The 26,896-nt window shown below is 42.4% G+C and overlaps 1 protein-coding gene across 2 annotated transcripts; it reads left to right on the forward strand.

Annotated features, from left to right (window-relative positions):
• On the forward strand, positions 1-26,896 carry LOC139411239 (surfeit 4, like). Of its 2 annotated transcripts, XM_071157268.1 has the most exons (7): positions 1-202; positions 2,992-3,178; positions 15,356-15,432; positions 15,581-15,624; positions 24,753-24,939; positions 25,375-25,637; positions 25,814-26,896. In XM_071157268.1, exons 1-7 carry the CDS (start codon positions 155-157, stop codon positions 25,848-25,850), a joined length of 843 nt encoding a protein of 280 aa, XP_071013369.1. In that variant the 5' UTR covers positions 1-154; the 3' UTR covers positions 25,851-26,896. The 2 variants fall into 2 exon arrangements, with proteins under 2 accessions (XP_071013369.1, XP_071013370.1); XM_071157269.1 differs by having other exon boundaries at positions 25,375-25,874.

Genomic DNA, 26,896 nt, shown 5'->3' on the forward strand with positions numbered 1-26,896 from the left:
AGGGAGCTGTGTTATGGGGCGGAGGTAACGCTTGCACTTCTTCGATGAAGAGGAGCTAGCGTCTGAAAAAACTCAAGGCGACAGGTCAGATTTTTGTCAGTTAGAATTCTAGGAAACTGCAGTGGCACCAGCAGTACCAGACTCAGAGCGTGACATGGGGCAGAATGATCTGATGAGCAATGCGGAGGACGTGGCAGACCAGGTAAGCAGTGCACAAGGCCCTCGCGGCCACGGCAGAACCAGACCAGGAGTCATTGAATTAAGGGGAGGGAGTCTTCTCACTTTTTCATGATAACGAAACTAGAATGTGGATAAAAAAGTGAATGTATATTAATGAACAATGATGGTGTGTGTAGTCCCTTCCCGTTTGAGTTATTCTTCAATCGTACAGTCATGAAGCCGAAACAGTTGCAGTAGTGGCTACCTCTGGTTTAGCTTTCGAAAACACTTCTGCTCCGTATGTATGGGTTTCAGCGGTTACATTCGTCCACATTTGGTACATTTCCGACGCTGTGTTCCTACTCTTAGAAACGTCTATAATCATTGTTTTCGAAACATATGCTGATATGCCCCTGACAGAATTGTTATAATAAAAAATATATATAGTTACTGTAGCAGTTAAGCTTACACACAGGTGTTCAGCGCAAGCTATATGGCTGATTAGCACATGTGGCCGCCTATGTCTTCCGTCTGTCTTTGGAAACAAGCAATGTAAACATGAAGATATGGCCGTGTGGGAACACTAACCATATAAAGGTGTGTCGTAGTTTAACCTTTTAGTTTTTAGAAAATCGTTAAGCTTAAATGAAAGATACGTTCCTTATGTTTCCAAAAACGTGGCACGCGATATGTTAATGTGTAGACTAGTGTCGGGGCTCTTAACAAAACTCACCCAGTCAGAAGATACTATCATCAACAGGTAAGCGGTGGACCGCTAAATCAGTTAGTGTCTGAATTGTCTACCTCAGGCTGTTTGCAGTAAACACAGTAACATGGATAGTCAGATTAATATAATAGTATGTTTAAAACGTTTACATGCTTTGCAAGAAATATTATAATCCTGTTCACATGGAAATCTGAAATCAGGCTACCTGATGGGATTTAAATACATTTAAGAAAAACGCCAATCAAAATAAACATTCTACCACAGAGACAATTTTATTTTTGTGAATCTGTAGCCTTGTGTAGCCTTCCACAAGCTTCCCACAATAAGTTGGGTGAATTTTGGCCCATTCCTGCTGACAGAGCCGGTGTAACTGGCTCAGGTTTGAAGGCCTCCTTGCTCGCACACGCTTTTTCAGTTCTGCACACACATTTTCTATAGGACCGAGGTCAGGGCTTTGTGATGGCCACTCCAAAACCTTGACTTTGTTGTCCTTAAGCCATTTTACCACAACTTTGGAAGTATGTTTGGGTTCATTGTCCATTTGGAAGACCCATTTGTGACCACGCTTTAACTTCCTGACTGATGTCTTGATGTTGTTCCAATATAGCCACATAATTTTCCCTCATGTTGCCATCTATTTTGTGAAGTGCACCAGTCCCCCCTGCAGCAAAGCACCCCCACAACATGATGCTAGCACCCCCACAACATGATGCAGCCACCCCTGTGCTTCACAGTTGGGATGGTGATCTTCAGCTTGCAAGCCTCCACCTTTTTCCTCCAAAAATAACAATGGTCATTATGGCCATACAGTTATATTTTTGTTTCATGAGAACAGAGGACATTTCTCCAAAAAGTACGATCTTTGTCCCCATGTGCAATTGCAAACCGTTGTCTGGCTTTTTTATGACCGTTTTGGAGCAGTGGCTTCTTCCTTGCTGAGCGGCCTTTCAGGTTATGTCGATATAGGACTCGTTTTACTGTGTGTATATAGATACTTTTGTACCTGTTTCCTCCAGCATCTTCACAGGGTCCTTTGTTGTTGTTCTGGGATTCATTTGCACGTTTCGCAAGTACGTTCATTTCTAGGAGACAGAACGCGTCTCCTTCCTGAGTAGTATGATGGCTGCGTGGTCCCATGGTGTTTATACTTGCGTACTATTGTTGGTACAGATGAACGTGGTACCTTCGGGCGTTTGGAAATTCCTCCTAAGGATGAACCAGACTTGTGGAGGTCTATTTTTTTTCTGAGATCTTGGCTGATTTCTTTTGATTTTCCCATGTCAAGCAAAGAGGCACTGAGTTTGAAGGTAGGCCTTGAAACACATCCACAGGTACGCCTCCAATTGACTCAGATGATGCCAATCAGAAGCTTCTAAAGCCATGACCTCATTTTCTGGTATTTTCCAAGCTGTTTAACCCCTATCACACGTACCATCACTTCCATCGAATTGGGGATAGTTTAACCAAAATCAAAATTCATCAAATTCACGGGCTTAACTTTCCATGGAAATTTACTGTTAATTTACAATCCTTTGCATCCCTAACTGCGATATGTAACTATCGATTCCCCCCCCCCCTAAAATCACTACTATTAGCCTACATTCTAGTGTACTGATATATCCTAACCTATAGCCAAACATCAGAGGGACAGTACAAGCACTAATGCAACAGTGCACCATCCCTTCACCGATCCCCTGTAGACACAACCGGCTAGTTCGTAAATCTGCTTATAAGAATACATACCTGGTAAGCAAATCATCTTCTCCTAGCTCCAACCAGTGGCAATGCTGGGGGCATTCCAGGTTGTCTGTTATCATGCTAATGCATCTCAGAAGATGTCATATTAACCTGAGACGTTCAACACTTGTGACTGGACAGAAGACGACCTGCCTGAAACGCCACTAATGACTACAATAGTTGACCTTAGATACTGATCTTGGGTCATTTTAGCATTTTCCTCACTCGTGGTTAAGGTTTGGATTGAGGGAGGGATCCTAGATATGTACCTAGGGAAAACGTAACCTCACACCTGCAACTGCATGTGTTGTGACTGAGCTACTCTCTCTGACTAACCGTTTAACCAATCACTTCCTCTTTTCTGGCAGTTCCTGAGAGTGACCAAACAATACCTTCCTCATGTGGCACGCCTGTGTCTGATCAGCACCTTCCTGGAGGACGGCATTCGCATGTGGTTCCAGTGGAATGAGCAGCGGGACTACATTGAGGCCACCTGGAGCTGTGGCTACTTTCTGGCCGCCTGCTTCGTGTTACTGAACCTGCTAGGACAGCTAGGTGAGTTACTTGAACCTGTTACTGAACCTACTAGAACATTTGCACTGTAAGGCTTTTCCCTGAGTTGCCAGCTTAATACTGTAATTTTGCTTTACCGCAGAGATGCTCTAATGTATTTGACAGTACTATTTTCCTTACTGTGAAAATATTGCAGCTCCCTGCTGTACATTTTAATGGATGCTGTAATGTTTTACAGTAAGCAAAATAGTAGTCAAATACATTACAGAATCTCTTCTCACCAATTAGGAAAAGCATAGAAAAATAAAGAATAGAATGAGAGATGAGCACTAGTTACTCTGTGAGTAAAAAGACAGGTGACAAAAGGGGCACATCAAGCTTGTGTGTGTGGTCATCCAAACTCAGTGAGCTCTTGGAAGAATGGGGCAATGTAGGGGTTGAGAACAGCTGGCTGCCTCTGGGCCACCTTGTCATGCACTTTGTCCCATCTTCAGGGTTCATCTTGGGTTAATTGAAACCAGGAATCTGTACAGCCATATATCCAATATAGTTTATCGAATCGAGGCATTGAACAAATGCAAATAAGACAGTTAGATACATCTACTTCAAACCTTTGCTAACTAGACTGATCAAAAATGTAAAGTGTTGGTACTAGGGATGCAAAATATATCTGTGAACATATCGGAATAGGCCGATATTAGCTAAAAATGCCAACATCGGTATCGGCCCTATGTCTGGTTTTTCCACATCGGCGTTAAACTAATGTCAAAGCTTACATGCATACCTATATAACGTAGGTAGAATGACTTAATGACGCCACATAAAATGTTCACTACATGTGCAACACAGCATTCCTAACCTAGCCCACAATGTCTGCTGTGTGGATCGAGCAGTCATTTGAAAGAGTAAGAATATTTCAGCGAGACAACTCAAAGGCCAAATCCATTAATGACAAATTAATGGAATTCATTGCCATTGACAATCAACCGTTTTGTCATGGTTGGTGTGGGCTTTTGCGACTGGTTGAGCACCGGTACACACTAACGTTACAACGTGCGCTATTGTTCAGATGTTGCCCTACTGGAGTTACACTGTGATAGCGTCACTGCTATTAGCTTCACAACGTACTATGGAACGCCGTTTGGGTCTTTGCGTATCAAAAAAGATGCACGTCAAATAACACTATTTGACAATAACACTTTGACGCGTTAAATAAGTGTATAATTTGACACATCAAATAATACCGTTCTATTATAGAATGTTGTCTTCTGAATTTGATCGTGCAAGTCAAGCGCCACCACTACTATCAGTAGCACTGCCAAAGCTGTAAAAAAAAAAAAAAAAAAAAAATTATGCAAACATTGGCCACGAACAATGTGTTTACAATACCACGAAGGTAAAAAAGCATTATTTGTTTGACTGCAACTTCTGGGGTAGCTAGCTAGCTTTAGCTTGGTACCTAGATAGCACCAATACAACCAGCCTGAAAACAATGACCAGTAGAAACTGCATTCATTTGTACTATTCTTAGAAAGGATTTAGTAATCCTTGTGATTTAAGTATTAGCTTGGTAGCCACTTGTTGTTCGCCTATTGAAATTGAACTTCAGTTAATGTAAATAAATAGCTAGCCAGTTAATTAACCCTTTTGCCCAAAGCTAACGTTATAAGCAGCCAGATAGCTTCATCTGGCTAGTGAGGCTCGACCTGACCTGGTTGTGTGTTGTGAAGAAAGCCACAATAAGGATTAGGCACAAGAGGAGTTTGCCTTCAAAATAAAAGTACCTCTTTGAAAGTGATGCAGAAGGTTACAATTGGTGGAATCATGCCATATTTAGACTAGATAATGTTAAACAAGGTTGGAATGTGAAGCAATGAAGTGGGGGTTCAGTCTACTCAGTGACACCCACAGAACACAACTGTTAAGAGTTTATGCAAATATTAGCGTTGTAGCTCTTATCGCGGGACTGTGACTTGTGGGAAATCACCTCCCCAGTTAGCCTATTGAGTGTATTGACATTTATATTGCACTGTACAGCTTTACCTAAGGATTGGGGATCAATGAAATGGGGTAACAGTCTACTCAATACCCAATATATTTTTTCCCAGCATCGTCCTCAGAGTTATCAGGCTCCTAAACATCCACACAGTATTGTTTCTCCTCGAATAGTGTTCAATACACACTGGTTGACAATAAATGTGGCTCAATTCAGTTGTTTCAGAGTCTGAGCCATGATGCTAATGTTCTCTGGGTGTCACTGAGCAGACTGATAACCCATGTCATTGAGCCACAATCCTAAATAAACTGTACTAGAATGCTTAAGGCCGCAGGATTTTTGGCAAGGAAAATATTGGATATCGGTATTGGCCAAAAAATGTCATATCGGTGCATCACTCGTTGGTACCATGTTTCATGAGCTGAAAAGTGAGATCCCAGAATTGCATGTAATCTGCACCTATTTGTCTCTACAGTCCCGTAAGGTGTATTTTTACCTGTGTTTTTCAAATCTGATTCTACTGCGTGCATCAGTTACCTGATGTGGAATAGAGCTCCATGTAGTCATGGATCTACAGTTGAAGTCTGAAGTTTACATGCACTTAGGTTGGAGTCATTAACTCGTTTTTCAACCACTCCAAAAATGTCTTGTTAACAAATTATAGTTTTGGCAAGTTGGTTAGGACATCTACTTTGCATGACACAAGTCATTTTTCCAACAATTGTTTAGATGGTTTATTTCACTTATAATTCACTGTATCACAATTCTAGTGGGTCAGAAGTTTACATACACTAAGTTGACTGTGCCTTTAAACAGCTTGGAAAATTCCAGAAAATTATTTCATTGCTTTAGAAGCTTCTGATAGGCTAATTGACATCATTTGGGTCAATTGGAGGTGTAGCTGAGGATGTAATTCAAGGCCTACCTTCAAACTCAGTATCCCTTTGTCAAGGTATTGGAGTGGCAATCACAAAGCCCTGACCATAGAAAATTTGTGGGCAGAACTGAAAAAGCGTGTGCAAGCAAGGAGGCCTCCAAACCTGACTTAGTTACACACATCATGGGAAAATCAAAAGAAATCAACCAAGACCTGAGAAAAAAAATTGTAGACCTCCAAGTCTGGTTCATCCTGGGAGCAATTTCCAAACACCTAAAGGTATAAACACCATGGGACCAAGCAGCCGTCATACTGCTCAGGAAGGAGACGTGTTCGTTCTCCAAGACATGAACGTACTTTGTTGCGAAAAATGCTAATCAATCCAAGAACAGCAAATTAACTTGTGAAGATGCTGGAGGAAACAGGTACCTAAAGTATCTATCCACAGTAAAAACAAGTCCTATATCGGTATGACCTGAAAGGCCGCTCAGCATAGAAGGAGCCACTGCTCCAAAACCACCATTAAAAAGCCAGACAACAGTTTGCAACTGCACATGGGGACAAAGGTCGTACTTTTTGAAGAAATGTCCTCTGGTCTGAGGAAACAAAAATTTAGCTGTTTGGCCATAATGACCATCGTTATGTTTGGAGGATAAAGGGGGAGGCTGGAAAGCTGAAGAACACCATCCCAACCGTGAAGCACAGGGGTGGCAGCATCATGTTGTGGGGGTGCTTTGCTGCAGAAGGGACTGGTGCACCTAACAAAATAGATGGTATCATGAGGTAGGAAAATTATGTGGATATATTGAAGCAGAATTTCAACACATCAGTCAGGAAGTTAAAGTTTGGTCGCAAATGGGTCTTCCAAATGGACAATTACCCCAAGCATACTTCCAAAGTTGTGGCAAAATGGCATAAGGACAACGAAGTCAAGGTATTGGAGTGGCCATCACAAAGCCCTGACCTCAAGCCTATAGACAATTAGTGGGTAGAACTGAACGTGTGTGCAAGCAAGGAGGCCTACAAACCTGATTCAGTTAAACCAGCTCCGTCAGGAGGAATGGGCCAAAATTCACCCAACTTATTGTGGGAAGCTTGTGGAAGGCTACACAATTCTTGACCCAAGTTAAACAATTTTAAAGGCGCTGCTACCAAATACTAATTGAGTGTTTGTCAACTTCTGACCCACTGGGAATGTGATGAAATAAATAAAACCTGAAATAATTCTCTCTACTATTATTTTGACGTTTCACATTCTTAACATAAAGTGGTGATCCTAACTGACCTAAGACGGGGGATTTTTTTCTATGATTAAATGTCAGGAATTGTGAAACTGAGTTTAAATGTACTTGGCTAAGGTGTATGTAAACTTTCAACTTCAACTGTATATAAACTCAGCAACAAAAAAAAGTCCTCACTCTTAACTGCGTTTATTTTCAGCGAACTTAACATGTGTAAATATTTGTATGAACATAACAAGATTCAACAACAGACATAAACTGAACAAGTTCCAAAGACATGTGACTAACAAATGGAATGTCCCTGAACAAATGGAGGGTCAAAATAAAGTAAACGGTCGGTATCTGGTGGCCACCAGCTGCATTAAGTACTGTAGTGCATCTCCTCATGAATTGCACCAGATTTGCCGGTTCTTACTGTGAGTTGTTACCCCACTCTTCCACCAAGGCACCTGCAAGTTTCCGGACATTTCTGGGGGGAATGGCCCTAGCCTTCACCCTCCAATCCAACAGGTCCCAGATGTGCTCAATGGGATTGAGATCCGGCCTCTTCGCTGGCCATGGCAGAACACTGACATTCCTGTCTTGTAGGAAATCACACACAGAACAAGCAGTATGGCTGGTTGCATTGTCATACTCGAGGGTCATGTCAGGATGAGACTGCAGGATGGGTAGGTACCACAATGAGGGAGGAGCATGTCTTCCCTGTAACGCACTGCGTTGAGTATGTAAACCCCTAGGCTAATGACTTCTCCAATAGCTAATTGGAGTCAGCTAACCTGGAGTCCAATCAATGAGATGAGATTGGACATGTTGGTTAGAGTTGCATTGCCCTATAAATAACACTCACGTTTGTTTGCTTTTCACAAGAAGCATTGCCTGATGTGAACCATGCCTTGAACAAAAGATCTCAGAATATTAAGAATTGTTGACCTGGGAAGGATCACAAAAGTATCTCAAAGCCTTGATGTTAATCAGTCCACGGTAAGACAAATTGTCTATAAATGGAGAAATATCAGCACGGTTGCTACGCTCCCTAGGAGTGGCCGTCCTGCAAAGATGATTGCAAGAGCACAGCACAGAATGCTCAAGGAGGATAAGTAGAATCCTACAATGTCAGCTAAGGAGTTACAGAAATCTCTGGAATATGCTAACATCTCTGACGTGTATCAAATCAAATTTTATTTGTCACATACACATGGTTAGCAGATGTTAATGCGAGTGTAGTGAAATGCTTGTGCTTCTAGTTCTGACAATGCAGTAACAACCAACAAGTAATCTAATCTAACAATTCCACAACAACTACCTTATACACAAGTGTAAAAGGATGAAGAATATGTACATAAAAATATATGGATGAGTGATGGTACAGAACGGCATAGGCAAGATGCAGTAGATGGTATTGAGTACAGTATATACATATGAGATGAGTAATGTAGGGTATGTAAACATAAAAGTGGCATTGTTTAAAGTGGCTAGTGATACATTTTTCCATTATTAAAGTGGCTGGAGTTGAATCAGTATGTTGGCAGCAGCCACTCAATGTTAATGATGGCTGTTTAACAGTCTGATGGCCTTGAGATAGAAGCTGTTTTTCAGTCTCTCGGTCCATGCTTTGATGTACCTGTCCTGACCTCGCCTTCTGGATGATAGCGGGGTGAACAGGCAGTGGCTCGGGTGGTTGTTGTCCTTGATGATCTTTATGGCCTTCCTGTGACATCGGGTGGTGTAGGTGTCCTGGAGGGCAGGTAGTTTCCCCCCGGTGATGCTTTGTGCAGACCTCACTACCCTCTGGAGAGCCTTACGGTTGTGGGCGGAGCAGTTGCCGTACCAGGCGGTGATACAGCCCGACAGGATGCTCTCGATTATGCATCTGTAAAAGTTTGCGTGCTTTTGGTGACTAGCCAAATTTCTTCAGCCTCCTGAGATTGAAGAGGCGCTGCTGCGCCTTCTTCACCACGCTGTCTGTGTGGGTGGACCAATCCAGTTTGTCCGTGGTGTGTACGCCAAGGAACTTAACTTTCCACCCTCTCCACTACTGTCCTGTCGATGTGGATGGGGGTGTGCTCCCTCTGCTTTTTCCTGAAGCCCACGATCATCTCCTTTGTTTTGTTGACTGAGTGTGAGGTTATTTTTCTGACACCACACTCCGAGGGCCCTGACCTCCTCCCTGTAGGCAGTCTCGTCATTGTTGGTAATCAAGCCTACCACTGTAGTGTTGTCTGCAAACTTGATGATTGAGTTGGAGGCGTGCATGGCCACGCAGTCGTGGGTGAACAGGGAGTACAGGAGAGGGCTCAGAACGCACCCTTGTGGGGCCCCACTGTTGAGGATCAGCGGGGTGGAGATGTTGTTACCTACCCTCACCACCTGGGGGCGGCCCCGTCAGGTGAACAGAAGGACTTGAGTTCCTGTATGTTATTATGATCACACCACGTCTCGTTAATCATAAGGCATACCCCCCCCACCCCTCTTCTTCCCAGAAAGATGCTTGTTTCTGTTGGCGCGATGCGTGAAGAAACCAGCTGGCTGTACCGACTACGATAGTGTGTCTCGAGTGAGCCATGTTTCCGTGAGGCAAAGAACGTTAGTCTCTTATGTCTTTCTGGAATGCTATCCTTGCTCGGATTTCATCAACCTTGCTGTCAAGAGACTGGACATTGGCGAGTAGTATGCTTGGGAGCGGTACGCGATGTGCCCGTTTCCGGAGCCTGCCCAGAAGACCGGCTTGCTTCTTTTACGGCGACGTTGTTTTGGTTTGCCGGCTGGGATCCGATCCATTGTCCTGGGTGTTGGGCAAACCACAGGATCCGCTTCGGGAAAGTAGTGTTCCTGGTCGTAATGATGGTGAGTTGACGTTGCCGTTGCTCTTATATCCAGTAGTTCCTCCCAACTGTATGTAATAAAACCTAAGATTACCTGGGGTACCAATGTAAGAAATAACACGTAAAAAACTAAATAGGAAAGTGAAGTGGCCAACACTGTCGGCGCCGGAAGTACGATACGTAAAACACTAAACAAGAATGGTGTTCATGGGAGGACACCACGGAAGAAGCCACTGCTGTCCAAATAAAACATTGCTGCTCGTCTGAGGTTTGCAGTAGTGCACCGGGATGTTCCACAGCGCTAATGGAAAAATATTCTGTGGACAGATGAAACTACAGTTGAGTTGTTTGGAAGGCACAGCACACCAACATCAAAACCTTATCCCAACTGTAAAGTATGGTGGAGGGAGCATCATGGTTTGGGGCTGCCTCAGGGCCTGGATAGGTTGCTATCATCGACGGAAAAGCTTGGGAATTCATTTTATCAAGACATTTTGCAGGAAAATGCAAGGCTAGCTGTCCGCCAATTGAAGCTCAACAGAAGTTGGGTGACGCAACAGGACGACAACCCAAAACACAGAAGTAAATCAACAGAATGGTTAACAGAAGAAATTACGCCATCTGGAGTGGCCCAGTCAGAGTCCTGACCTCAACCTGATTGAGATGCTGTGGCATGACCTCGAGCAGTTCACACCAGACATCCCAAGAATATTGCTGAACTGAAAGTTTTATAAAAAGGAATGATCTGCAACTACAGAAAACGTTTGGTTGAGGTTATTGCTGCCAAAGGAGGGTCAACCAGTTATTAAATCCAAGGTTTCACACACTTTTTCCACCCTGCACTGTGAATGTTTACACAGTGTGTTCAATAGACATGAAAACATCAATTTGTCATTAGTTTTAAGCAGACTGTCTATTGTGACCTAGATGATCAGATCAAATTGTATATTACCAATTTATGCAGAAATCCAGGTATTTCCAAAGGTTCACATACTTTCTTGCAACTTTATACAAGGTCCCACAGTTGACAGTGCATGTCAGAGCAAAAACCAAGCCATGCGGTCGAAGGAATTGTCTGTAGAGCTCTGAGACAGGATTGTGTCGAGGCACAGATTTGGGGAATGGTACCTAAACATGTCTGCAGCATTGACGGTCCTCAAGAACACGGTGACCTCCATCATTCTTAACCTGTTAAGCCTATAGGGGCGCTATTTCATTATTGGATTAAAAAACGTGCCCGTTTTAAGCACAATATTTTGTCACGAAAAGATGCTCGACTATGCATAGAATTGACAGCTTTGGAAAGAACACAGTCTAATGTTTCCAAAACTGCAAAGATTTTATCTGTGAGTGCCACAGAACTCATTCTACAGGCGAAACCAAGATGAAACGTCTAACAGGAAATGAGCAGAATCTCTGAAGCTCTGTTTTCAAATGTCTCCTTACATGGCTGTGAATGCAGCAGGAACGACCATGTGCTTTCTGTGTTTTTTTCAAGATGTCTGCAGCATTGTGACGTATTTGTAGGCATATCATTGGAAGATTGGCCATAAGAGACTACATTTTCCAGGGGTCCGCCCGGTGGCCTTTATCTAAATTTGTGCGTAATCTCCAGTTGCAGTCATTTTGTCCTGGGATTCAGAACGAAACGCACACTTCCACGAAGGATATATCATCGAAGAGATATGTGAAAAACACCTTGAGGATTGGTTCTAAACAACGTTTGCCATGTTTCAGTCGATATTATGGAGTTAATTTGGAAAAAAGTTTGGTAATTGATGACTGGATTTTCGTTTTTTTTTGGTAGCCAAACGTGACGCACCAAACGGAGCGATTTCTCCTAAACAAATAATCTTTCAGGAAAAACTGAACATTTGCTATCTAACAGAGTCTCCTCATTGAAAACATCTGGAGTTCTTCAAAGGTAAATGATTTTATTTGAATGCTTTTCTGGTTTTTGTGAAAGTGTTGCATGCTAAATGCTAACGATAATGCTAACGTTAAATGCTACGCTAGCTAGCTACTGTTACACAAATGATTGTTTTCCTATGGTTGAGAAGCATATTTTGAAAATCTGAGATGACAGTGTTGTTAACAAAAGGCTAAGCTTGAGAGCTAGCATATTTATTTCATTTCATTTGCGATTTTCATGAATAGTTAACGTTGCGTAATGGTAATGAGCTTGAGTCTGTATTCACGATACCGGATCCGGGATGGGTAGATTAGAGAGGTTAAGTAGAAGAAGTTTGGAATCACCAAGGTTCTTCATAGAGCTAGCAAAACTGTGCAATTGGGGGAGAAGGGCCTTGACCAAGAACCCGATGGTTGCTCTGACAGAGCTCAAGAGGTCTTCTGTAGAGATGGTTGTCCTTCTGGAAGATTCTCCCATCTCTGCAGCACTCCAACAATCAGACCTTTATGGTTGAGTGGCCAAGCGGAAGTCGTGCCTCAGTGAAAGGCACATGACAGTCCTCTTGGAGTTTGCCAAAAGGCACCTAAAGGACTCTGACCATGATAAACAAGGTTGTCTGGTCTGATGAAACCAAGGTTAATCTCTTTGGCCTGAATGCAAAGCGTCACGTCTGGAGTAAACCTGGCACCATCCCTGCGTTTGTTGGTAGCAGCATCATGCTGTTGATGTTTTTCAACGGTAGGGACTGGGAGACTATTCAGGATCGTGAGAAAGATGAATGGCGCAGAGGGAGCCTTGATGAAAACGTGCTCAGGACCTCAGACTGGTATTAAGGTTCACCTTCCAACAGGACAAAGACCCTAAACACACAGCCAACACAATGCAGGAGTTGCTTCGGAACAAGTCTCTGAATGTCCTTGAGTGGCCCAGCCAGAGCCCGGACTTGAACCTAAACGAACATCTCTGGAGAGACCTGAAAAAAGCTGTGCAGCGACGCTCCCCATCCTACCTGACAGAGCTGGAGAGGATCTGCAGAGAACAATGGGAGAAGCTCCCCATTTTTTTAGATACTTGCAAAAATATCTAAACCTGTATTGCTTTGTCATTATGAGGTATTGTGTGTTGATGGGGGGGGGGGGGGGCTATTATTTAATCAATTTTAGAACAAGTCTGTAACTTAATGTGGTTAAAGTTGAGGTCTGAATACTTTCCGAATGCACTGTCTCAAGTTTGAGGGATCATGCTGACTGCAGGAATGTCCTCCAGAGAATTGAATGTTCATTCCTCAACCGTAAGGCACCTCCTACGTCAGTTTTGAGACTTTAGAAGTACGGCCAACCGGCCTCAACTGCAGACCACGTGTAATCACGCCAGCCCAGAACCTCCATCTGTTTTTTCACCTGTGGGATTGTCTGAGACCTTCCACCCGGACAGCTGATGAAACGGAGTATGCACAACCTAATAATTTCTGCACAATCTGTCAGAAACCATCCAAGGAAGCTCATCTGCAAGCTCGTCGTCTTCACCATGGTCTTGACTTGACTGCGGTTCGGCATTATAACCGACTTCTGTGGGAAAACTCTTACCTTCGATGGCCACTGGCACGCCGTAGAGGTGTGGTTTTACAGACTGTACCAAGCAGATTGCATGGTGTCGTGTGGACTAGCAGTTTGCTGATGTCAATGTTGTGAACAGAGTGCCCTATGGTGGCGGTGGTGTTATAGTATGGGCAGGCATAAGCTACGGACAATGAACACAGTTGCATTTTATCGATAGCAATTTGAATGCACAGAGATACCGGGATGAGATCCTGAGGCCCATTGTGCCATTGAGCCGCTGCCATCACCTGATGATTCAGCATGATAATGCAATGCCCCATGTCGCAAGGATCTGTACACAATTCCTAGATGCTGAAAATGTCCCGGTTCTTCTATGGCCTGCATACTTACCCGACATGTCAACCATTGAGCAGGTTTGGGGTGCTCTGGATCGCCATGTATGACTTCGTGCTCCAGTTCACGCCAATATCCAGCAACTTCTCACAGCCATTGAAGAGGAGTGGGACAACATTCCACAGGCCACGATCAACAGCCTGATCAACTCTATGCGAAGGAAATAGTCACACCAGATACTGACTGGTTTTCTGATCCACGCCCTACCTTTTTTTTTAAGGTACTGTATCTGTGACCAACAGATGCATATCTATATTCCCAGTGATGTGAAATCCATAGATTAGGGTGTAATGAATTTATTTCAATTGACTAATTTCTTTATTTGAACTGTAGCTCAGTAAAGTCTTGGAAATTGTTGCATGTTGCGTTTTATATTTTTGTTCAGTGTATAAACAAATCTAGGTAGCTGCTGAAAATATTCTTTCACTTCAAGATATTTACTAAAATAGTCTGAGCGTCATATGCGTCTCACCCAACAGCATGAGGTTGGCGCCTGAGACGGATTATTTGAATCTACAGTAGGCATATGATATAACTGTTTAAACAGTGTTATGTACATTTTTACATGAGGCTTCCAATTAGTTAGTATTTTTCTCAGCTTTTTACCCACGGTACAGTGTAGTCCATGCTGTGAAACACTTGAAATTACAGGAAAGTCTTAGTGTCTGAGTTAGTAAACATTCTAGAGCACCTAGGTTAGCTCCTGAACCTACCAGGACAATTAGGGGAGTTACTGAACCTACTCGGACAGCTAGGTGTGAGAGGCTAGTTGTTCACTATGTAGTGAATATGTTGGTGCAATTTCTGGCAATGCCTGGGGAGACTGCTAGTAGGGCTGGGAATTGCCAGGGACATTGCGATACGATTATTATCACGATTCTTATGTGCCGAGACGATATGTATTGCAATTCTCACGATTCTATATGTATTGCGATTTGATGTTCCAAACATTTTGCTCACTATATGTCTGCTGCAGAGAGATGAGAAAGCATGTTAAAATAGGTTTTGATCACTCATTGAAATAAAAGTGCTGAAAACATGTTGGCTAACTTTAATACAAAGAAAACGCAAAATGATGAATAATACTGGAGTTTTGGCACAGGTACAGCCGACTAGTGCTAGCTAACACTACCTATCAGTCAAATATCGATATAATATCCTGATACGTTACTGTATCGATTTTATTCCCCATCACTATCTAGCAGATGAGGGATGGCCAGTTGCAGTTACGTTGGGCCCTGAAAACTGGCCTAGGGAGGGAGAGAATCCAGGCTGTATCACATCCGGCCGTGATTGGTAGTCCCGTAGGGCGGCGCACAATTGTCCCAGGGTAGGCCGTCATTGTAAATAATAATTTGTTCTTAACTGACTTGCCTCGTTAAATAAACAAATGTTATTTTTCATCTCTCTTTCAAACAGGTGGCTGTGTCCTTATCCTCAGTAGGAATTTTGTCCAGTATGCTTGCTTTGCATTATTTGGAATCCTTTCTTTACAGGTAAGTCTAAACTTGTTTTTCTTTAATTTAATATGGGCTGAATACAGCAGAAGATGAAACCATTCATGATACTATATTCTGTTTACAATCTTTATAATTAAATACATAAGGGAAACCAGAGTCTCATTAAATCATCTTACCATTTCAGACTATTGCCTACAGCATTTTATGGGATCTTAAATTCTTGATGAGGTGAGTCCTTTGATTGTTTTATTTTTCAAATGAACCAATGAGTGCAAAGTTGGTAGTCATAGTCTTTAAACAAATGTCCTTCTGTGAAGCACAGATCAGAGCAACACGCCCCAGCGAATGATCGTGGTTCCTCCTTTAAAAGTTGCGAGCTTAGACCGTGGGACTTAGAGGTACCCAGCGTCATGGCTTCATTGCTCCAGACCACCACAAGGGGGAGTTAGAGCACTCATTATGCATTTGGGTCCCACGGTTTTTATATGACCAATCATATCGAGTGGTTCCAATGACAAATTTGACGCGAGCCCGCCCGTCCCTGGTGGCTTTCTTCAACGAAGATGGCTGACAAAACATTACGGGGGAAGCAGATGTAAGTAGTTCTAACGCCATAACGAGTCAAGCTAAACATGTACAATTGAGAGGAATATGTTAGTTAATGTAGAGACATGTCATAAAGTTAATTCACAAAAATCAAGATTTAGATAGCTAAATCAAGATTTAGTTAGCCAGCTAGCTAGCCGGTGTTATGGCATAAGTACTGTATGACATTGTAATTCATGTTTAATGTTTTTAGGGACTCCTGAGCAAACCAGGCTATCGTCTTGGGAAACAGTGGATGTGAAGAATCTAGCTAGCTGAAGCATTTACTGCAAATTGAATGTACAATTGTGTAAGCTTTGGGGCGCCAGGGTAGCCTAGTGGTTAGAGCGTTGGACTAGTAACCGCAAGGTTGCAAGTTCGAATCCGCAAGCTAACAAGTTACAAGTCTGTTGTTCTGCGCCTAAACAAGGCAGTCAACCCTAGGAACCCACTGTTCCTAGGCCGTCACTGAAAATAAGAATTTGTTCTTAACTGCCTTGCCTAGTTAAATAAAGGTGTAAAAAAAAAAATAATAATTGGCCAAGTTAAATAAAGGTAAAATAAAAGCTTGCCTTGCCGTGCAATGCAGCTGAAGTAACATAGCTAACTATTTACTTGCTTATTGTGTAGTGGAGGATAAAATAACTGGATGCCTATGGATGTGTAGCTAGCTACAGTATGTAGCTGATCTGTGTAAGGACCCCAAAATGTTGGGTTCTGAACTAATATTCATACCAATATATGAACCTCAGCTATCAGAGTATCAACTTCAAGTCTGAATGCCATTAATAAGGCCTATGGATTGAGTAGAATATACAGTTGAAGTCGTAAGTTTACATACACATAGGTTGGAGTCATTAACTTGTTTTTCAACCACTCCACAAATTTCTTGTTAACAAACTATAGTTTTGGCAAGTCTGTTAGGACATCTACTGTTTGCATGACACAAGTAATTTTTCAAACAATTGTTTACAGACAGATTATTTAACTTAACTGTATCACAATTCCAGTGGGTCAGATGTTTACATACACAACGTTGACTGTGCCTTTAAACAGTTTGAACAATTCCAGAAAATTATTTCATGGCTTTAGAAGCTTCTGTTAGGGTAATTGACATTATTTGAGTCAATTGGAGGTGTACCTGTGGATGTATTTCAAGGCCTACATTCAAACTCAGTGCCTCTTTGCTTGACATCATGGGAAAATCAAAATAAAATAATTGTAGATCTCCACAAGTCTGGTTCATCCTTGGGACCACGCAGCCTTCATACTGCTCAGGAAGGAGACTCATTCTGTCTCTCGGAGATGAACGTACTTTGGTGCTTAGTGCAAATGAATCCCAGAACAGCAAAGGACCTTGTGAAGATGCTGGAGGAAACGGGTACCAAAGTATCTATATCCACAGTAAAACGACTCCAATATCGACATAACCTGAAAGGCCGCTCAGCAAGGAAGAAGCCACTGCTCCAAAACCGCCATAAAAAAGCCAGACTATGGTTTGCAACTGCGCATGGGGACAAAGGATGTACTTTTTGGAGAAATGTCCTCTGGTCTGATGAAACAAAAGTAGAACTGTTTGGCCATAATGACCATTGTTATGTTTGGAGGGAAAAAGGGGGAGGCTGGCAAGTGGAAGAACACCATCCCAACCGTGAAGCACGGGGGTGGCAGCATCATGTTGTGGGGGTGCTTTGCTGCAGGAGGGACTGGTTTACTTCACAAAATAGAGGGCATCATGAGGCAGGAAAATTATGTGAATATATTGAAGCAACATCTCAAGACATCAGTCAGGAAGTTAAAGCTTGTTCGCAAATGGGTCTTCCAAATGGACTATGACCCCAAGTTAAGGACAACAAAATCAAGGTATTGGAGTGGTATCACAAAGCCCTGAGCTCAATCCTACAGAAAATTAGTGGGTAGAACTGAAAAAGCGTGTGCGAGCAAGGAGGCCGCCAAAATTCACGTAACTTATTGTGGAAGGCTACCTGAAATGCTTGACCCAAGTTAAGCAATTTGAAGGCAATGCTATCAAATACTAATTGAGTGTATGTCAACTTCTGAACCTCTGGGAATGTGATGAAATAAATAAATGCTGAAATAAATCATACTCTACTATTTTTTACATTTCACATTCTTAAAATTAAGTGATGATCCTAACTGACCGAAGACAGGGAATTTTTACTAGAATAAAAATGTTGTAATTGTGGAACTGAGTTTAAATGTATTTGACTAAGGTGTATGTAAACCTCTGACTTCAACTGGAATAACTTTGTGCCAAGGTTGCAAGTCCTATATACAGTGGGGCAAAAAAGTATTTAGTCAGCCACCAATTGTGCAAGTTCTCCCACTTAAAAAGATGAGAGGCCTGTAATTTTCATCATAAGTACACTTCAACTATGACAGACAAAATGAGAAAAAAATCCAGAAAATCACATTGCAGGATTTTTTTATGAATTTAATTATGGTGGAAAATAAGTATTTGGTCAATAACAAAAGTTTATCTCAATACTTTGTCATTGCCAACAAAGGGTATATAACAGAGGTCAAACGTTTTCTGTAAGTCTTCACAAGGTTTTCACACACTGTTTCTGGTATTTTGGCCCATTCCTCCATGCAGATCTCCTCTAGAGCAGTGATGTTTTGGGGCTGTTTTTGGGCAACACGGACTTTCAACTCCCTCCAAAGATGTTCTATGGGGTTGAGATCTGGAGACTGGCTAGGCCACTCCAGGACCTTGAAATTCTTCTTACGAAGCCACTCCTTCGTTGCCCGGGCGGGGTGTTTGGGATCATTGTCATGCTGAAAGACCCAGCCACGTTTCATCTTCAATGCCCTTGCTGATGGAAGGAGGTTTTCACTCAAAATCTCACTATGCATGGCCCCATTCATTCTTTCCTTTACACGGATCAGTCGTCCTGGTCCCTTTGCAGAAAAACAGCCCCAAAGCATGATGTTTCCACCCCCATGCTTCACAGTAGGTATGGTGTTCTTTGGATGCAACTCAGCATTCTTTGTCCTCCAAACACGAGTTTTTACCAAAAAGTTATATTTTGGTTTCATCTGACCATATGACAATCTTCTGGATCATCCAAATGCTCTCTAGCAAACTTCAGACGGGCCTGGACATGTACTGGCTTAAGCAGGGGGACACGTCTGACACTGCAGGATTTGAGTCCCTGGCGGCATAGTGTGTTACTGATGGTAGGCTTTGTTACTCTGGTCCCAGCTTTCTGCAGGTCATTCACTAGGTCCCCCCGTGTGGTTTTGTGATTTTTGCTCGCCGTTCTTGTGATCATTTTGACCCCACGGGGTGAGATCTTGCGTGGAGCCCCAGATCGAGTGAGATCATCAGTGGTCTTGTATGTCTTCCATTTCCTAATAATTGCTCCCACAGTTGATTTCTTCAAACCAAGCTGCTTACCTATTGCAGATTCAGTCTTCCCAGCCTGGTGCAGGTCTACAATTTTGTTTCTGGCGTCCTTTGACAACTCTTTGGTCTTGGCCATAGTGGAGTTTGGAGTGTGACTGTTTGAGGTTGTGGACAGGTGTCTTTTATACTGATAAGTTCAAACAGGTGCCATTAATACAGGTAATGAGTGGAGGACAGAGGAGCCTCTTAAAGAAGAGGTTACAGGTCTGTGAGCCAGAAATCTTGCTTGTTTGTAGGTGACCAAATACTTATTTTCCACCATAATTTGCAAATAAATTCATAAAAAATCCTACAATGTGATTTTCTGGATTTTTTTTCTTATTTTGTCTGTAAATTACAGAAAATTACAGGCCTCATCTTTTTAAGTGGGAGAACTTGCACAATTGGTGGCTGACCAAATACTTTTTTACCCCACTGTACATGTACTGTAGTTATTACCACGCATGCGATCCCCACATTGTAGCCTGTACATTGAGTATATTCACTGATCATGTACTCTTCCTTGGCAAATAAAGGTGTGGTTCAGGTATGAATCTCTGTGACATTATTTTTCAGTCCTATCCAATACCAGGTGTATCAAACTCCATTCTTTGAATGATGCTGTGTCTGCATTACAATTACACACTTCAATAGTGTTTACCACTCCTGCTCCAGGGACATCAATGATTACACATTGTAACTATGCAATAGACTAGAAACATGATTGATTTGTAATTCATATGCATAGTTTTTTTTCTGTATATATCTGACTCCATCTGCATTAATCTGAGGACACAGGATAGTATTTCAATGATATACTTAATTTCAGCCAGTGGAGAATGTGATAGGCTTTATTGAAAGAAGTTCATTATCCAGGTGTTAATACATGTGTTGTTATTATTATAAATACAAGTTCAATCTGTACTTCAATGCATATAAGGTGTGCATTATAAAACGAGGGGAGAGAGGTGTAGAAGTGAAAGAGGTAAGAACAGAGGTAGACAGCATATGATTAATGAATTAGTGCTACCCTAATATTCTCTCAGTTCATCACAATTACATAGTGTTTCCTAACTAGCCTTGGGCCGAAGGTTGAGGTGGCGCTGACGGGACTGGATTCCCCTCTCACATCAAAACATTCCTGCAGACGAGAGACCGATGGATAGAGAGAGCATGATTAAACCTTGTTTTTTAAAAATTCTAACACGGTCAGTCATCAGGAGGTGAAATGCAAAACTGATCTTGGATCATTACCTCTGGGACTACTACATCTCTATCTGTATTTCAATGTAAAGCATCTCTTTAACAATACTTCCTGTTGACCTGACCTCTCACCTATGATCATGCTGTGCCATCTGTGTCAGCCAGTTCAGATGTGGGAGGGGTTCACCGACACAACTGATATAACCTAGAGGATTTAGGGAGGAGAGGGATGAAGTGAAAGAGACTTAATTGTGTGTGTGGTATCACCTGCTGTCCACACTAAGTGGACAAAGAGTACTTTGTGCTGAAAAACAGACACGTGAGGACAAACAATGGTAGATAATGTCATTATTAGACATAAATACCACTTGAAGCTTGATGACTTGATCATTTGAATCAGCTGTGTAGTGCTAAGGCAAAAACATAAATGTGCACAGGTGTTTGGAGCATTCCGTAATGCCACAGCTGGTGAGGTGTCAGGTTCGCCTCTACTTAAATGGTGATTATTCCAACTCTGTGAAATGCTGCAGATCTGCCCATAGACGAGGTAGGAACATATCCCACACAGAGGAAGTGGATAGAATTCGACAGGTCAATGTATCCCCCCCTTCCTCCCTCAACTGTGCATGTGAGACAGGTTCCATGTACAACAAGACAGGCAGAGGGAAAAAGAACACAGACCAGTTTAATTACCTCTGGTTATGGACACTTTTGCCAGGAATAACGCTTCCACGGTCTGTTCCTCGGACAGTGAACATCTGGCAATATCTACATTTTTGACCCCTTGATCAGCTCATACTCAAAGTACAGAAAATAGCTTATTGTTTTGTAGATATGAAAACAATAACTTGAGATATGACCATTCATTCTAAAGCAGCAGATGTCATTTTCAGGATACGTCAATACAGCACAGAAAGCTTAACACCAGACTGGTATTGTGGTTGTTCGTGAGGTGATGGGAAATATGCAATATGGATACAAAATAATATGCTTACCTGTTGTATCTTGAAATAAAAAAAACATTGGAATTTAAAGTGTAATGTTTAACCTATTAACCTTCATTATTTATGTATTACCAGTTGAAGAACAACTCCAATTTCATACTTATTCCTAGACAAATTTTCAATGATGTAAGAATAAAAAAGTTTAAATAACTCTTTAGATTTGAAAAAGACAAACTAAACAAAAAAAGAAACGTTCTCTCACTGTCAACTGCGTTTATCTTCAGCAAATTAACATGTGTAAATATTTGTATGAACATAAGATTCAACAACTGATACACAAACTGAACAAGTTCCACAGACGGGACTATCAGAAATGTAATAATGTGTCCCTGAACAAAGGGACGGTCAAAATCAAGTAAACAGTCAGTACCTGGTGGCCACCAGCTGCATTAATTACTGCAGTGCATCTTCTCATGGACTTCACCAGATTTGCCAGTTCTTGCTGTGAGATGTTACCCCACTCTTGATTTCTGGAGGGGAATGGCCCTAGCCCTCACCCTCCGATCCAACAGGTCCCAGACGTGCTCAATGGGATTGAGACCCGGTTTCTTCGCTGGCTATGGCAGAACACTGACATTCCTGTCTTGCAGGAAATCACGCACAGAAAGAGCAATATGGCTGGTGGCTTTGTCGTGCTGGAGGGCCATGTCAGGATGAGTCTGTAGGAAGGGTACCACATGAGGGAGGATGTCTTCCCTGTAACGCACAGCTGTGACACAAAACCGCGACTCGTCAGTGTCAAGCACTTCTTGCCAGTCCTGTCTGGTCCAGCGACAGTGGGGGTATGCCCATAGGCAACGTTGTTGACGGTGATGTAAGGCAGGTCCTCACCAGACAACAGGCCTACAAGCCCTCAGTCTAGCCTCTCTCAGCCTTTTGAGGACAGTCTGAGCATTGGAGGGATTGTGCGTTCCTGGTGTAAATCGGGCAGTTGTTGTTGCCATCCTGTGCCTGTCCCGCAGGTGTGATGTTCGGATGTACCGATCCTGTACAGGTGTTGTTACACGTGGTCTGCCACTGCGAGGACGATCAGCTGTCCGTCCTGTCTCCCTGTAGAGCTATCTTAGGCGTCTCACAGTACGGACATTGCAATTTATTGCCCAGCCCACAACTGCAGTCCTCATGCCTCTGCAGCATGCCTAAGGCACGTTCACGCAGATGAGCAGGGACCCTGGGCATCTTTCTTTTAGTGTTATTCCAGAGTCAGTAGAAAGGCCTCTTTAGTGTCCTAAGTTTTCATAACTGTGACCTTAATTTCCTTCCGTCTATAAGCTGTTAGTGTCTTAATGACTGTTCCACGGGGGGCATGTTCATTAATTGTTTATGGTTCATTGAACAAGCATGGGAAACGGTGTTTAAACCCTTTACAATGAAGATCTGTGAATTTCTTTGGATTTTTACAAATTATCTTTGAAAGACAGGTTCCTGATAAAGGAACGTTTCTTTTTTTGCTGAGTTTACGATTTGTATCAATGTGGATGAGAGATGGGTGCAGGAACAAGCAATGCAACGAAGCTGGATCATTCTGGCAATGATACCTGCACCATCGATCTACACGCTGCAAAGACTTCGCCATTGTACACGATGGCCCAATGCTCTGAGACTTACTTTGACCATTCTAAAGCCCACATGGGGCATCCTTGCATTCCCTGACAGACATATTGTGTTCTTTCATCCTTCTGTAACAACGCTAACTGTTACACTGTCATGAAATATGTTTATATATTGACTGTGAAACAAATAGGACATGGCCTGCTTATGAGTTGCCATGAAAGAAAGTTAGATTAATTAAACTGAAAATGGCGAGAACAGGCATTCGTAGCTAAATGATTTTGTTTAGCTTGAGAATAATAATTGCATGATTCATTATTCTACTGTATGCGTGCATGTAATATAGTACAATGTTATGAACCGACACTGAATCGTAGGAGCTATGTAAAAGTTGGACGGAAGAATGCCCAGTGCTGCTTACCTGAGATGCCATCATCACACAGTCCTTCGTAGTTGTCCGCAGAGTCGATAGAGCGCGTCCTTGTGGTAGCTTGCAACTCAATGAAGTAAAGTAATTACTTTTTACATAAGTTACCTTACATGTTTTGTTGGCTGACAATTTGTTAGCTACACTGTCCACATAGCATATCATTACAGCAGTATGTACCAGTATGTTAGCTATCTACCTAACATTAGTAGTTATACATCAAACTTGACAGTGTATTAACTATAGGCTAACTACCCAACATTTATGGACTTGATTGACAGGAATATTCTTAGCTTAGCTAAATGGTATTGTCGGTGTGCGTTCTCAATGGACATTCGGGTGCTTTCGTAAATTCGTTCTGACTATCTACTCCGATTTCAGAGCACTCTCGTCTGAGTGTACCAGAGCTTGAGAATAATGAATTTACGAGCGCTCAACACCCGTTGATTATGGCCAGTGTCAGTAAACGTCGGCAAAAATGCATAATTAAATTGTTTCCTGCAGCACAATTAGTCACCAACTCTCTGGTTAACAGAACATGCCTAACCAGCTCTGCTTGGGTGAGTAAAATGGTCAGAGTGGTCTCATTTGTGTATGGAAGTAACTAGGAAGCTACCCAACGTTAGCTTGGGTGCTTGACTGCCTCGGCCCGAACGTCCAGTGTGTGTTCCGAGAGCGAAACGGTCTGAATTTACCCAGAGTGTTTTTCATGGAATAAAAACCACCATAATATTAATCAAATTAAGCAAGTGCCAGTCAACCGTTTGGACACACCTACTCATTCCTGGATGTTTCTATAGTTTTACTATTTTCTACATTGTGAAATAATATTGAAGACATCACAACTATGAAATAACACATATGGAATCAGTTACAAGGACAGCCTACTCCTTCCTCCACGTTGGGGGATTGAACCCCGGTCTCCTGTGTGTCTGCAATATGGAAGACTATCAAATACTTCTCAGAGATGCCCTCTAGTGGTCAAACTAGGAATAACTTGCCGTAACAGAAAAAATGGCTGGGAATTAAATGACGTGCAACAGAATACTGAGGCAGCACGCAAGGTGTGCCGCAGTATGACGCCACTTTTAAAGGAGGAACCACTGTACATCTCTGCAAAACTGCAAATACACTTGCTTAACTCTTTCTCCCTCTCACTCTGCCTCCTCCTTTCCAGGAACCTGGCCCTGGGCGGGGGGCTCCTGCTGTTGCTAGCCGAGTCGCGTGGGGAGGGGAAGAGCATGTTTGCTGGGGTGCCGTCAATGGGAGAGCACTCGCCCAAGCAGTACATGCAGCTGGGCGGACGGGTTCTCCTGGTGCTCATGTTCATGACCCTGCTGCACTTTGACCCCAGCTTCATCTCTGTGAGTTCTGAGCTCCTGCATACCGATTCAAATCGCATTTGTTCTTTACTTTTGATTCAGCATTTGATCGAGCCTGCCTGGATGAGGGTGTTTATTTTAATTGTATTTTTTTTTTTTTTTTTTAACTTTTGGGACTTCCATTGGTTTCATTGCGAGCTCAATCAAGCACCTCATGTTTTTTTTTTTAAACATTTGATTCTATTTGAACCCGGGTCTAAACTGTTTGTCTCAGGCAGTCAGCTTGTATTCCCTTATTTATTAATTAACATTTTATTAAAACTACTTTTGACTAGGGGTGCCTGGACAATAGTAGTGCACTATATAAAGTATAGGGTGCCATTTTGGATGCAACCATATCAACATGCTTCTGTAATCCTGGTACGAGTTTGAATGACATTGACTGTTGTCCTTCTGTACACCTACCCCTCATTTTAGATTCTGCAGAACCTGGTGGGCACAGCTCTGATCGTGCTGGTGGCAATCGGCTTCAAGACCAAGCTGGCCGCCCTCACCCTGGTGTTGTGGCTGTTTGCCGTCAACGTATACTTCAATGCCTTCTGGATGGTGCCCGCCTACAAGCCCATGCACGACTTCCTCAAGTACGACTTCTTCCAGACCATGTCGGTGATCGGTGGGCTGCTACTGATTGTGGCTCTGGGGCCCGGTGGGGTGTCCATGGACGAAAAGAAGAAGTTGTGGTGAGACTCGACCCAAGTTACCAGGACCGACAGGACAGGGACCCCCCCCCCACCTTACCGAACATGGCCTAAGCAGTACGCACCTCCTCCCTCTACCCCCCTCCCCTCAGCACTGTCTCATTCTGTCTGTCTGTCTCACTCTCCCTCGCTAATTTTTCTGTGACTGTCTTCCACAGGCACCTTTACAAATGGTTTGCAGTCTTTAGCTCGTAGCTCGTCGTGACATGGCCATCTCTCGATTTGGGGATATCCAATACATCACTAATGTTTTTTGTCTTTTAAAACAAATATATATTTTAGTGACCAATTTTCAAGGTATTGTCTTTAATGGTGTATTTGTTCAATTTATATACTGTAATTCTTTCATGCTTCTTTTGCTATTTTTTTGTGCGCATCTTTTGTCTATGCTTTCAATAATGCCAGCCTTTAACTAAAGACACAACCCACTGTTTTAGAGGACAAGTTTTACACTCTTATGTGTAAATGATGATAGCTGCTTTTGTGCTGATTTGAGTTAGCACAGAATAGATACATTACTATATTTATGGTTAGGTAGGTTTCTATGAAGGGGCAAATGCAGTACTTTCTATCAAATATTTTAAGTTAGGATGAACAAGGGATAAAAAAGTACCTTTTGGCTAGTTGCATAATTTGACAGTTCAATGAACTGGGGCGGTGGGTAACCTAGTGGTTAGAGCGTTGAGCCAGTAATCGAAAGGTTGCTAGATCGAATCCCCGAGCTGACAAGGTAAAAATCTGTCGTTCTGCCCCTGAACAAGGCAGTTAACCCACTCTTCCTAGGCCGTCATTGTAAATAAGAATTGGTTCTTAACTGACTTGCCTAGTTAAAATAAAAAGCATGTTAGCTGCTTTTTACTGTATTTGTCCACTTTCTGAGTTTCTCTGTGCCTTTTCAAATGCCTTGTAGAATCCCATGAACACCTTAAGCCATTTAATGTACAGACACTTTCACATGCGGGGATTTCTATTCTGTTCTTTATTGAAATTTTGTCACAACTATGAGTCCTCATAGCATGTTAAACTATTCCATATGACAAATGTGAGTGCTGTCAATTGAGTCCAAAGTTTACAATTGGTTAATTATAGTATTCTATGTCATCCAGCACAACAGGGCCATTTAGCTTTAAAGCCCTCTATCATTGGTCTCACTCAGTGTTTTTCCATTTATTAAAGTATGAGAAAAATGATGATTTTCTATTTGTTTTTGAATATTTATAAATCATAAACAAAAGCATAAA

Source organism: Oncorhynchus clarkii, chromosome 6 (assembly GCF_045791955.1).
Source record: "Oncorhynchus clarkii lewisi isolate Uvic-CL-2024 chromosome 6, UVic_Ocla_1.0, whole genome shotgun sequence".
Lineage (NCBI taxonomy): Eukaryota > Metazoa > Chordata > Actinopteri > Salmoniformes > Salmonidae > Oncorhynchus > Oncorhynchus clarkii.

Bases quoted from the DNA above. Each gene is read 5' to 3' on its own strand.
- LOC139411239 (XM_071157268.1), top strand. From the start codon at position 155: ATGGGGCAGAATGATCTGATGAGCAATGCGGAGGACGTGGCAGACCAG. The intron at 203-2,991 runs GTAAGCAGTGCA...CTTTTCTGGCAG, and splicing joins CGGAGGACGTGGCAGACCAG to TTCCTGAGAGTGACCAAACA. The intron at 15,433-15,580 runs GTAAGTCTAAAC...TTACCATTTCAG, and splicing joins TTGGAATCCTTTCTTTACAG to ACTATTGCCTACAGCATTTT.